General features: G+C 45.4%; 1 protein-coding gene across 6 annotated transcripts in view; it reads left to right on the forward strand.

The window, feature by feature from the left end:
• Positions 1 to 13,660, forward strand: part of LOC139418851 (protocadherin Fat 1-like) — a 101,363-nt gene that overhangs the window by 70,416 nt on the left and 17,287 nt on the right. For all 6 annotated transcript variants that reach the window (XM_071168600.1, XM_071168601.1, XM_071168604.1 and 3 more), the window contains 6 exons: positions 479 to 712; positions 5,053 to 5,442; positions 6,033 to 6,247; positions 7,816 to 7,953; positions 8,353 to 8,496; positions 9,046 to 9,243. In XM_071168600.1, coding sequence (XP_071024701.1) covers positions 479 to 712; positions 5,053 to 5,442; positions 6,033 to 6,247; positions 7,816 to 7,953; positions 8,353 to 8,496; positions 9,046 to 9,243 — 1,319 coding nt within the window. The remainder of the gene's footprint in view (positions 1 to 478; positions 713 to 5,052; positions 5,443 to 6,032; positions 6,248 to 7,815; positions 7,954 to 8,352; positions 8,497 to 9,045; positions 9,244 to 13,660) is intronic.

Here is a 13,660-nt window from a genome sequence, read left to right on the forward strand (position 1 = left end):
ACCTTTATTCTGGTGATTGTTAACAAGCTGGACGACAGAGTGAATTATCTTAAGAGGCTTCACACACGTAGGTCCGTTGTGGTTTGTACACGGTATCGATCCGGTTTCAGTCATTTTTCTGGCTACTCAAACCAGCCGCGGGCCGCATGGAATCGGCTTATGTTTGACAGCCCTGCTCTACGGTCAGTCTACACCGAACTAAACGGCTCAGAGAACATTTAGCTTCACTTGCGTTTTATGTTGATGATTTCTTTGGAATGGGCGTGGGGTAGGTGAACGATGCAGCTCTAACGCTACCTGTCCTCCAAACATGACCTTTCTTAAAGAGTGCATCCCACAAGCGACGTACCGTGGAAAAGTGTGTGTGGGATTGCAATAACTTGTAATAAGCGTGTATGTGTGTGTGTGTGTGTGTGTGTGTAAGGGATTGCCTACCCATTGATTGACATGTGCCTTTCTTCATCTTCCGTTTTCCCAGGTGAACTGAAGACCCAGCAGCCCCTGGACCGCGAGGAACAGGAGGAGTACCGCCTGACGGTGCGGGCACTAGACGGCGGCGGGCGCTACTGCGAGGCGGCCGTGCACCTGACCGTGGGGGACGTGAACGACAACGCGCCACAGTTCACCTCCGACCCATACGCCATCACCGTCTTCGAGAACACGGAGGTCGGCACCTTCGTGGCGCGGCTGCTCGCCACCGACCTCGACACCGGTACGTTTGTTTGTTTGTTTATTTTACAAATGAGTTGATCTGTTTGTTTCATTGTTCTTTATTTGACCAGTCTTCCACCAGGCAATGCTAAGCTCTCCGACCTGGTGCTCTCCACATTGTGCACACGCGCAGTATGTTGCGTCTCACTCTGCCCATGTCTGATAGCCACTGTGGAGCTCTACGTTACCCGTCCGTAAACTGGTTGTGAACAGGCGAGTCACTTAACAATTCATCTTTCTGCTGAGAAAATAGAGACAGAATTGTTTGAGAAGTAAAGGCGCATTGCTTTTCCGCTGAAACGCTGAGTCCACAGTATCACAGTAATCCCCGCTCCGTTTTACACCAGGCTCTTTCGGCGCAAAGCGATGGTGTCTCAAGGATGACATTTCGATTCTCCTCGAGCACTCGACTCTGAAAAGGCCTCATGGCCATTTTCTATTTGCCATTTCTATGACTTTTGTGTTGTTGTGTTTGTCGTCCTGTGCGGTTCTGTTGGTAGAGGATGGCGCTTACAGGGGCCACCCATACGGAAAATGTATGCATGCACTGCTGTTAGTCGCTTTGGATAAAAGCGTCTGCTACGTGGCATATGTTTGCTTCACGTTTCAGGAAACCCACCTAAGCAGGAGCAGCCGATTTAAATAAAATGAAATGAAAACAACGGATTTGTCCCCAGAACTCCCTCAAATGGAGGACAGTCGAAAGCGTTAGTGTGGCGGCCATATTTAAACTCAAGAGCTCTGATATTAGCAAGCTCCTCTAAAATGGGACAGGGTTGCCACTTTCAGCGACGCTACCAATTTGACTTCCGTGACTGGCGTTTGGTAATGACACCTCTTACAGGGCAAGGCGTTCTAGACTAGGGGAGCATGTCAGCGTGTTCCCTTCACAAAGCCTAGGTACGGATGAAGAGAAACTCCCCCCCCCCCCCCCCCCCCCCTGTCCTGCCTTCTCCCCTCTCTCTCAGTCCTTCTGGTAAAACTGACAGTTTGACAGATTGAATGGGATGTAAGAACTGGGTCGCTCGTTCGTTCGCCCAGAAAGTCGAAGCGCAAAAGGGGGCCTGCTTTTTCGACAGCTCTTCCCCCAGGGTTGGCGCACTAGCACGGAATTCCTAAAGTCTGCCCTACCTTTCGTGTGAACTTAAAGGATATCTGAAAAGAGGAGAGGAGAAATTAGGTTCTCCCCCCCCTCCCTCACTCCAATTTTAGCCGGAGGCATATTTTGGATCATTTGGAGCTGGAGGGAGAGAGGAAGAGAGACCAAATATAGACTGCATGCAGAATTCTGCTAAAATATCCTCTGTGTACAACCTAAAACAGATAATGCGTCCAGAGCAGAATTAGGCCGATACCCGCTAATTATCAACATCCAGAAAAGGGCCGTTAAATTCTACAACCACCGAAAAGGAAGCGATTCCCAAACCTCCCATAACAAAGCCATCACCGACAGAGAGATGAACCTGCAGAAGAATCCCCTAAGCAAGCTGGTCCTTGGGCTCTGTTCACAAACACACCCCACAGAGCCCCAGGACAGCAGCACAATTAGACCCAACTGAATCATGACAAAACAAAAACATAATTACTTGACACATTGCCACATTGGACAGAATTAACAAATAAATTGAGCAAACTAGAATGCTATTTGGCCCTAAACAGAGAGTACACAGTGGCAGAATACCTGACCACTGTGACTGGCCCTAAACAGAGAGTACACAGTGGCAGAATACCTGACCACTGTGACTGATCCAAACTTAAGGAAAGCTTTGACTATGTACAGACTACTGAGTATACTGTAGCTTTTCTATCTTGAGAGGCCGCCGTAGGCAGACATGGCTCTCGAGAAGACGGGCTATGTGCACACTGCCCACAAAATGAGGTGGAAACTGAGCTGCACTTCCTAACCTCCTGCCAAATGTATGACAATATTTGAGACACATACTTCCCTCAGATTACACAAACCCACAAAGAATCCGAAAACAAATCCAACGTTGATAAACTCCCATATCTACTGGGTGAAATGGCACCGTGTGTCGTCACAGCAGCAAGTTGTGTGACAGGCAAAGGGCATCCGGTGAAGAACAAGCACCATTTGTAAATACAACCCACATTTCTGTTTATTTATTTTCCATGTTGTACTTTAACTATTTGCACATCCCAACACTGTATATAGTGTGTGTATCATCAACATTTGAGACTCGTGTATCTCTTTGCTTCAAACGTTGACACATTTTGAGCCCTGCCAGTTCCCTGCACCAGTTGTGCTATCTAGCTTATTTGGGTTGAAGATGTTTGATACTTATAAGCTTACTCGCGTCATTGCTGTGTGCTGTGTGGCCACTGCCATGGCGTCGTTTCTCAAAGTGGTCTGGGGGAAAAGAACCAGACAAACCAGGAAGCTGGTTGGTGACCATAATTGGTGTTAAAGGGAGAAGTTATGCTGAAACATTCCTTTCTCTGTTTCTTCTATCTCTCTCTCTCTCTCTTTCTCTTTATTTTCTCTCTCACTCTTTCCTCTATCCCCCTATCTCTCTCTTCCCATATCTTTCCTCTCTATCCCCCTATCTCTTTCCTCTCTATCCCCCTATCTCTTTCCTCTCTATCCCCCTATCTCTTTCCTCTCTATCCCCCTATCTCTTTCCTCTCTATCCCCCTACCTCTTTCCTCTCTATTCCCCTATCTCTCTCTTCCCATCTCTTTCCTCTCTATCCCCCTATCTCTTTCCTCTCTATCCCCCTATCTCTTTCCTCTCTATCCCCCTACCTCTTTCCTCTCTATTCCCCTATCTCTCTCTTCCCATCTCTTTCCTCTCTATCCCCATATCTCTTTCCTCTCTATCCCCCTATCTCTTTCCTATCTATTCCCCTATCTCTTGCCTCTCTATTCCCCTATCTCTTGCCTCTCTATTCCCCTATCTCTTTCCTCTCTATCCCCCTATCTCTTGCCTCTCTATCCCCCTATCTCTTGCCTCTCTATTCCCCTATCTCTTTCCTCTCTATCCCCTATCTCTTTCCTCTCTATCCCCCTATCTCTTGCCTCTCTATTCCCCTATCTCTTGCCTCTATATTCCCCTATCTCTTTCCTCTCTATCCCCCTATCTCTTTCCTATCTATTCCCCTATCTCTTGCCTCTCTATTCCCCTATCTCTTTCCTCTCTATCCCCCTATCTCTTGCCTCTCTATTCCCCTATCTCTTCCCATCTCTCCCCAGTTGCTATTTTCTTAAGTGGTTTCTTTTCTGTCTATTCCGTGTCTGTGCTGTCCCTCGTTTGATTGGGTGAACAGCGTTCATGCGGCTCACGCTAGACTGAAACAAGCTTTCTTGCCACTTTGGCTTGAGGTCTTTGCTACCGCCGTCGATAAAGGTTCAGCGAATGCCGTCGTCAGAAGGCACAGTTCAATCAAACGCACGGAGCAGAATGTGGAGTTCGTCAGTTAGCACGTGAACATTTAGTTGGCCCGTGGTGAAGTAAAATGGTTTTAGATACCAGATAGCGATGAAAGCAGTAAGGTGGTTTTTAATAGCCGTTTTAGAAGGTACAGCATAAACATGGCAAAATCAGGTCTGGTGGAATCCGACCCAGAGTGTGGGAGGAAACCTCCAGAAGACTGGATATGAAGTATACTCGTCTGGTGACGTGAGTCGAGATTGCTTCATGATTCTGGTGCGATCCCCTTAAACGTCAGCAAGCAATTTCCGTCGGCCGAGTAATTTGGTCTGATTAAAGCGACGGTGACTGGGACCAACAGGTGCCAGTAAACCGGGCTCCCGCCGACAAGAACGTGCATCCTAAATGGCATCCTGTTCCCTTTGTAGTGCACTACTTTTGACCCATAGGGCCCCGGTCCAAAGTAGTGCACTGTCGAATAGAGTGCCATTTGGGACGCAGGCCGGGTCTCTTTAGTCGTAATGAGATGCGGAGGGGAAGGGGAGTGTGTGTGTGTGAGAGAGAGATGTGGGCCACCTGCAGAAAAGGCAGTATGGTTATTGTCCACATCCGTCTCTGTCTCGTTATTGGACCGCCCTGTCGGGAAGCGGCAAGGTGTTATTACAAGGTTTGTGTTTTTAATGCTTTCGGTTGGTGAAAAGGGTATGTTGTGTTGAAAGGCTGATATGAAAAAGTATCGGTACTCAGGAGTGTGTGGCTGTACTGCTGAGGAGGTACATGCAGATGACGTTTGGGTTGTTTACGGTTTTCCTTTCCAACAAACGCAAAGCGATAATGAACTGCCACTCAGAAGAACATTTAGTATACTGCTCTTATCAGATTATCAGACTACACATTACCTTGATTTTAGTCTATATGTTTTCAACATGATCTCTCTCTCTGTCTCCTCCCAGGCTTGAACAGCAACATCCTCTACTCCCTCGCCGACTCAGCCGACGGCCACTTCTCCGTGGACGAGCGTACCGGCGTCGTCGCGTTAAAAAAGCCCCTGGACCGCGAGGCGCGGGCCGTGTACGAGCTCAAAGCGCGCGCCTCCGACCAAGGCTCCCCCCGACGCCTCTCGTCCCTCTCCCGCGTCACGGTCTCCGTGCTGGACATCAACGACAACCCGCCCGTGTTCGAGCACCGCGAGTACGTGGCGGGCGTTTCGGAGGACGTGGCGGTGGGCACGCAGCTGCTGAGGGTGCACGCCGCCAGCCGGGACATCGAGGCCAACGGGGAGATCGCCTACGCCATCGTGAGCGGGAACGAGCACGGCATGTTCAGTGTCGACCCCCGGACTGGTATGTTTCTCTCTCTCTCTCTCTCTCTCTCTGTATCTCTCTCTCTCTCTCTCTGTATCTCTCTCTCTCTCTCTGTATCTCTCTCTCTCTCTCTCTCTGTATCTCTCCCTCTCTCTCTCTCTGTATCTCTCTCTCTCTCTCTCTGTATCTCTCTCTCTCTCTCTCTCTCTCTGTATCTCTCTCTCTCTCTGTATCTCTCTCTGTATCTCTCTCTCTCTCTGTATCTCTCTCTCTCTATTTCTCTCTCTGTATCTCTCTCTCTCTCTCTCTCTCTGTATCTCTCTCTCTCTGTATCTCTCTCTTCCTCTCCTCTCTTCTTTATGTGTCTCCCCAGTCACCCGGGGCACCATAGTATAACTATCATCTTCTCCAACCTCTTTGTGTGTATTCGTAGCAGGTTAGCGTTTTTTCGGAATGAATGTTGTTCTGGAGGCAGCTCTGCAGAGTGGTCACTAGCTGGCACTGCTACAAGGTCGTTGCAGCTGGCCTATCTAAGGGGAAATCGCCTGCGTAGCAGATGACATTTCTGTTGTGTACGTTGGACGGTAACGTAAACAATCCTCCCTCTCCGTCTTTCGTCTCCCCCGCAGGTGACATCTTCGTCATCGAGCCGCTGGACTTCGAGACGTCCCACGAGTACTACCTGACGGTGGAGGCCACGGACGGGGGCACGCCGCCGCTCAGCGACATGGCCACGGTCAACATCAACCTGACGGACGTCAACGACAACAGCCCTGCCTTCGGCCAGGCCACCTACGCCGCCGTGGTGGCCGAGGACGCCGAGCCCGGCAAGACGGTGGTGGCGGTGAGTTGACCGATGAGTGACCGTTCTGATCATTTGGTATGGTGTTTCCCTCCGCAACTAGAAGATGAAAACAAAGCCTACAAATTTGCTGAATGTATATATTCGAGTTTGTTTGGCTTGCGTTCGAACCTAGAGATGTTTTTTCATTGCACTGAGTCCCCTACCATTGTATAGGCAGTCTGCTCCTGTCGCGTTTGTCACTTTCCTTCCGTTTCCCTCCCCCTCCTAAAATACCTTTTCAATCACTGTACACCCCATCCAATTATTTCACCCCTAGTCTTTCAGTTCCTCTCTCTCTCTGTATCTATCTCTCTCTCTGTATCTATCTCTCTCTCTGTATCTATCTCTCTCTCTGTATCTATCTCTCTCTCTGTATCTCTCTCTCACTCGCCTCTCTCTGTATCTCTCTCTCTCTCGCCTCTCTCTGTATCTCTCTCTCACTCGCCTCTCTCTCTCTCTGTATCTCTCTCTCTCTCTCTCTCTCTCTCACTCGCCTCTCTCTCTGTATCTCTCTCTCTCTCTCTGTATCTATCTCTCTCTCACTTGCCTCTCTCTCTCTCTCTGTATCTCTCTGTCTCTTTCAATTCAATTCAAGGGGCTTTATTGGCATGGGAAACATGTGTTAACATTGCCAAAGCAAGTGAGGTAGATAATATACAAACGTGAAATAAACAATAAAAACAGTAAACATTACACATACAGAAGTTTCAAAACAATAAAGACATTACAAATGTCATATTACGTATATATACAGTGTTGCAACGATGTACAAATGGTTAAGGGTACACAAGGGAAAATAAACAAGCATAAATATGGGTTGTATTTACAATGGTGTTTGTTCTTCATTGGTTGCCCTTTTCTTGTGGCAACAGGTCACAAATCTTGCTGCTGTGATGGCACACTGTGGAATTTCACCTTGTAGATATGGCAGTTTATCAAAAATGGGTTTGTTTTCGAATTCGTTGTGGATCTGTGTAATCTGAGGGAATGATGTGTCTCTAAATGGTCATACATTGGACAGGAGGTTAGGAAGTGCAGCTCAGTTTCCACCTCATCATCTCTCTCTCTCTCTCTGTATCTCTCTCGCGCTCTCTCTCTCTCTCTCTCTCACCTTCTGGTGTAGCAGAGTAAAATGAGGTCCTCCTCTCTTCTTGTTCACCCGACTGTAGCAGACACACACACACTGATGAGTTAACGGCGGGTGACTCACTGAGCCGCCCCTTTCTCGCTCCCTTTTTTCTATACACCCCCCCCCCCCCCCCGTGTCCATTTATCAACTGTGTCTAATCAACCCGAATGGAAATGATCCATGTTAAAAAATGGGATTTCTAAACTTGCCCCGTGTCACACACACGTGCGAATCCTCTCCGTCCCTCTGATTTCCCCTGGGATCCGTTTTCTATACAGCCCAGGTTTGTGTGTGTGAACATCTGTGTCCCGCGGTCTCGTGTCAGCGCAGGTGTGTGTGTGTGTGTGTGTGTGTGTGTGTGTAAGTCTACGCCCTGTGTGTGGGTCGTCCTCGGCGGCTGGCCGTGACTCTTCCTCTCTCCCGTTCTCCCGGGTCGTAGGTGATGGCGGAGGACGCAGATGGGCCAGCCTGTAACCACGTGCGTTACTCTATCGTGGAGGGGAACCAGGGCAGTCCCTTCACCATTGACCCAATCAGGGGAGAGGTCAAAGTGGCACGCCAGCTAGACAGAGAGACGGTATGGTGAAACATTCATCTCTATAATAGATGGGCATTGATGGAAATACATTCAAATGCATATCTGTGAAATGTCTGTGAAGTTCACACTCAATGTATATAAGCTACTTCACATATTCATTGATGTGTGTGTCTAAATATGTGTGTGTGTGTGTGTGTGTGTGTGTGTGTGTGTGTGTGTGTGTGTGTGTGTGTGTGTGTGTGTGTGTGTGTGTGTGTGTGTGGACATCTAATTCTGTCTTCAGTGACACCTTAATTGCACTGTACACGGCAATCTAAATTAATAGCAGATACAGTTTACCAGTCAGCTTTGCAGTATCGCTTTCAAAAGCAGTACAGAGTGAAGTTTTTATTCTCTCTCTCTCTCTCCCCCACCCCTCTTCCCTCCCTCCCCCGCCAGACATCGGGATACACCCTGACGGTGCTGGCCTCGGACAACGGCGTTCCGGCCCGCTCCAGCAGCGCCACGGTCAACATCGACGTGTCTGACGTCAACGACAACCCGCCCCTCTTCTCCCCTGCCAACTACAGCCTCGTCATCCAGGTGAGGAGTGCGGGAGGGAGGGAGGGAGGAGGGTAGTGAAGGTGGTGTAGAGGGAAAGGTGCTGGTGAAGATGGAGAGAAGAGCTGGTGAGAAGAGAGGATAGAGGGAGGGAGGGATGAGGGGTAGAAGTGAAGAAAGACGGGGTGAGATGACTGAAGGTGTAAGGATTCGAAAGATGAGCGTTAATAAGGAGCAAAGCTACAAAAAAAAATTTGTATCAGGGAGGAAGGGAGAGACGAGTGGAGGGAGAGATTGGGCAAATAAGGATAGTTGATGCACCGTCAGGTATCTCTGTCTTTACTTTTGAGGAGCCGACAGTGAAAACCAGAAACGTCATTTCGGAGAAACTCTAAAATCTGATACAGGGATTTGGTATCTGTGCACACACATCGCTTAGCCTTCGAGGAAGAAATAGATTGCTTCACAAGATTGATTCCCACATAAAATCCCCTCTCCAGCTCTCTCACACACCTAAAATCGTAGCAAGCATTCGTTACTGCCTACAGTACCTCCTGAATTGTAAGTCTCAACCACTTCCTTTTCCCGCAGGAGAATCGTCCAATGGGGACCACGGTTGTCCAGCTCATTGTGACTGACCGGGACGCCACGCACAACGGGCCACCGTTTGTCTTCGCCATCATCGACGGCAATGAGGGCGGTGTGTTCGAGGTGAACCAACAGGGGGCGCTGTTGGTGGTGGAAGAGCTGAAGAGGAAAACCAAGGAGAACTACCTGCTGAATGTCCAGGTACTGTGGGAGTGTATGGAGAGACGAGGCATGGTGTTGGTTGGACACTTTCTCTCCTTCTATTACTGTTTCCTTCTGTTTCTCTCCTTCTATTACTGTTTCCTTCTGTTTCTCTCCTTCTATTACTGTTTCCTTCTCTTTCTCTCCTTCTATTACTGTTTCTTTCTCTTTCTCCTTCTATTACTGTTTCCTTCTGTTTATCTCCTTCTATTACTGTTTCCTTCTGTTTATCTCCTTCTATTACTGTTTCCTTCTGTTTCTCTCCTTCTATTACTGTTTCCTTATGTTTCTCTCCTTCTATTACTGTTTCCTTCTCTTTCTCTCCTTCTGTTACTGTTTCCTTCTCTTTCTCTCCTTCTGTTACTGTTTCCTTCTCTTTCTCTCCTTCTGTTACTGTTTCCTTCTGTTTCTCTCCTTCTATTACTGTTTCCTTCTCTTTCTCTCCTTCTGTTTCTCTCCTTCTGTTACTGTTTCCTTCTGTTTCTCTCCTTCTATTACTGTTTCCTTCTCTTTCTCTCCTTCTGTTACTGTTTCCTTCTCTTTCTCTCCTTCTGTTCCTCTCCTTCTGTTACTGTTTCCTTCTGTTTCTCTCCTTCTGTTTCTCTCCTTCTGTTTCTCTCCTTCTGTTTCTCTCCTTCTGTTACTGTTTCCTTCTGTTTCTCTCCTTCTATTACTGTTTCCTTCTGTTCCTCTCCTTCTGTTACTGTTTCCTTCTGTTTCTCTCCTTCTATTACTGTTTCCTCCTCTTTCTCTCCTTCTGTTACTGTTTCCTTCTGTTTCTCTCCTTCTATTACTGTCTCCTTCTGTTTCTCTCCTTCTGCAACTGTTTCCTTCTGTTTCTCTCCTTCTATTACTTTTTCCTTCTGTTTCTCTCCTTCTATTACTGTTTCCTTCTCTTTCTCTCCTTCTATTACTGTTTCCTTCTCTTTCTCTCCTTCTATTACTGTTTCCTTCTGTTTCTCTCCTTCTGTTACTGTTTCCTTCTGTTTCTCTCCTTCTGTTACTGTTTCCTTCTGTTTCTCTCCTTCGGTTTCCTTCTCTTTCTCTCCTTCTGTTTCTCTCCTGTTTCTCTCCTTCTGTTCCTCTCCTTCTGTTACTATTTCCTTCTCTTTCTCTCCTTCTATTACTGTTTCCTTCTGTTTCTCTCCTTCTGTTTCTCTCCTATTACTGTTTCCTTCTGTTTCTCTCCTTCTGTTTCTCTCCTTCTGTTCCTCTCCTTCTGTTACTATTTCCTTCTCTTTCTCTCCTTCTATTACTGTTTCCTTCTGTTTCTCTCCTTCTATTACTGTTTCCTTCTGTTTCTCTCCTTCTATTACTGTTTCCTTTTGTTTCTCTCCTTCTATTACTGTTTCCTTCTGTTTCTCTCCTTCTATTTATGTTTCCTTCTCTTTTTCTCCTTCTGTTTCTCTCCTTCTGTTTCTCTCCTTCTGTTACTATTTCCTTCTCTTTCTCTCCTTCTATTACTGTTTCCTTCTGTTTCTCTCCTTCTGTTTATCTCCTTCTGTTACTGTTTCCTTCTGTTTCTCTCCTTCTATTACTGTTTCCTTCTCTTTCTCTCCTTCTGTTACTGTTTCCTTCTGTTTCTCTCCTTCTATTACTGTTTCCTTATGTTTCTCTCCTTCTATTACTGTTTCCTTATGTTTCTCTCCTTCTGTTACTGTTTCCTTCTCTTTCTCTCCTTCTATTACTGTTTCCTTCTGTTTATCTGCTTCTATTACTGTTTCCTTCTCTTTCTCTGCTTCTATTACTGTTTCCTTCTCTTTCTCTCCTTCTATTACTATTTCCTTCTCTTTCTCTCCTTCTATTACTGTTTCCTTCTGTTTCTCTCCTTCTGTTTATCTCCTTCTGTTACTGTTTCCTTATGTTTCTCTCCTTCTATTACTGTTTTCTTCTGTTTCTCTCCTTCTATTACTGTTTCCTTATGTTTCTCTCCTTCTATTACTGTTTCCTTCTGTTTCTCTCCTTCTGTTACTGTTTCCTTCTGTTTCTCTCCTTCTATTACTGTTTCCTTTTCTTTCTCTCCTTCTGTTCCTCTCCTTCTGTTACTGTTTTCTTCTGTTTCTCTCCTTCTATTACTGTTTCCTTCTCTTTCTCTCCTTCTGTTTCTCTCCTTCTGTTCCTCTCCTTCTGTTACTATTTTCTTCTCTTTCTCTCCTTCTATTACTGTTTCCTTCTGTTTCTCTCCTTCTCTTTCTCTCCTTCTGTTACTGTTTCCTTTTCTTTCTCTCCTTCTGTTTCTCTCCTTCTGTTCCTCTCCTTCTGTTAGTATTTTCTTCTCTTTCTCTCCTTCTATTACTGTTTCCTTCTCTTTCTCACCTTCTGTTTCTCTCCTTCTGTTTCTCTCCTTCTATTACTGTTTCCTTATGTTTCTCTCCTTCTATTACTGTTTCCTTATGTTTCTCTCCTTCTATTACTGTTTCCTTCTGTTTCTCTCCTTCTGTTACTGTTTCCTTCTGTTTCTCTCCTTCTATTACTGTTTCCTTCTGTTTCTCTCCTTCTATTACTGTTTCCTTCTGTTTCTCTCCTTCTATTACTGTTTCCTTCTCTTTCTCTCCTTCTATTACTGTTTCCTTCTCTTTCTCTCCTTCTGTTACTGTTTCCTTCTGTTTCTCTCCTTCTATTACTGTTTCCTTCTCTTTCTCTCCTTCTGTTTCTCTCCTTCTGTTACTGTTTCCTTCTGTTTCTCTCCTTCTATTACTGTTTCCTTCTCTTTCTCTCCTTCTGTTACTGTTTCTTTCTCTTTCTCTCCTTCTGTTACTGTTTCCTTCTCTTTCTCTCCTTCTGTTCCTCTCCTTCTGTTACTGTTTCCTTCTGTTTCTCTCCTTCTGTTTCTCTCCTTCTGTTACTGTTTCCTTCTGTTTCTCTCCTTCTATTACTGTTTCCTTCTGTTCCTCTCCTTCTGTTACTGTTTCCTTCTGTTTCTCTCCTCCTATTACTGTTTCCTCCTCTTTCTCTCCTTCTGTTACTGTTTCCTTCTGTTTCTCTCCTTCTATTACTGTTTCCTTCTCTTTCTCTCCTTCTGTTACTGTTTCCTTCTCTTTCTCTCCTTCTGTTCCTCTCCTTCTGTTACTGTTTCCTTCTGTTTCTCTCCTTCTGTTCCTCTCCTTCTGTTACTGTTTCCTTCTCTTTCTCTCCTTCTGTTTCTCTCCTTCTGCAACTGTTTCCTTCTGTTTCTCTCCTTCTATTACTTTTTCCTTCTGTTTCTCTCCTTCTATTACTGTTTCCTTCTCTTTCTCTCCTTCTATTACTGTTTCCTTCTCTTTCTCTCCTTCTATTACTGTTTCCTTCTGTTTCTCTCCTTCTATTACTGTTTCCTTCTGTTTCTCTCCTTCGGTTTCCTTCTCTCTCTCCTTCTGTTTCTCTCCTGTTTCTCTCCTTCTGTTCCTCTCCTTCTGTTACTATTTCCTTCTCTTTCTCTCCTTCTATTACTGTTTCCTTCTGTTTCTCTCCTTCTGTTTCTCTCCTATTACTGTTTCCTTCTGTTTCTCTCCTTCTGTTTCTCTCCTTCTGTTCCTCTCCTTCTGTTACTATTTCCTTCTCTTTCTCTCCTTCTATTACTGTTTCCTTCTGTTTCTCTCCTTCTATTACTGTTTCCTTCTGTTTCTCTCCTTCTATTTATGTTTCCTTCTCTTTCTCTCCTTCTGTTTCTCTCCTTCTGTTTCTCTCCTTCTGTTACTATTTCCTTCTCTTTCTCTCCTTCTATTACTGTTTCCTTCTGTTTCTCTCCTTCTGTTTATCTCCTTCTGTTACTGTTTCCTTCTCTTTCTCTCCTTCTATTACTGTTTCCTTCTCTTTCTCTCCTTCTGTTACTGTTTCCTTCTGTTTCTCACCTTCTATTACTGTTTCCTTATGTTTCTCTCCTTCTATTACTGTTTCCTTATGTTTCTCTCCTTCTGTTACTGTTTCCTTCTCTTTCTCTCCTTCTATTACTGTTTCCTTCTGTTTATCTGCTTCTATTACTGTTTCCTTCTCTTTCTCTGCTTCTATTACTATTTCCTTCTCTTTCTCTCCTTCTATTACTGTTTCCTTCTGTTTCTCTCCTTCTGTTTATCTAATAGAATAGAAGGAATAGAAGGAGAGAAACAGAAGAAAACAGTAATAGAAGGAGAGAAACATAAGGAAACAGTAACAGAAGGTACTGTTTCCTTATGTTTCTCTCCTTCTATTACTGTTTTCTTCTGTTTCTCTCCTTCTATTACTGTTTCCTTATGTTTCTCTCCTTCTATTACTGTTTCCTTCTGTTTCTCTCCTTCTGTTACTGTTTCCTTCTGTTTCTCTCCTATTACTGTTTCCTTTTCTTTCTCTCCTTCTGTTTCTCTCCTTCTGTTCCTCTCCTTCTGTTACTGTTTTCTTCTGTTTCTCTCCTTCTATTACTGTTTCCTTCTCTTTCTCTGCTTCTGTTACTGTTTCCTTCTGT

The sequence above is a fragment of the Oncorhynchus clarkii genome, chromosome 10, assembly GCF_045791955.1.
Source record: "Oncorhynchus clarkii lewisi isolate Uvic-CL-2024 chromosome 10, UVic_Ocla_1.0, whole genome shotgun sequence".
Taxonomy (NCBI): Eukaryota; Metazoa; Chordata; class Actinopteri; order Salmoniformes; family Salmonidae; genus Oncorhynchus; species Oncorhynchus clarkii.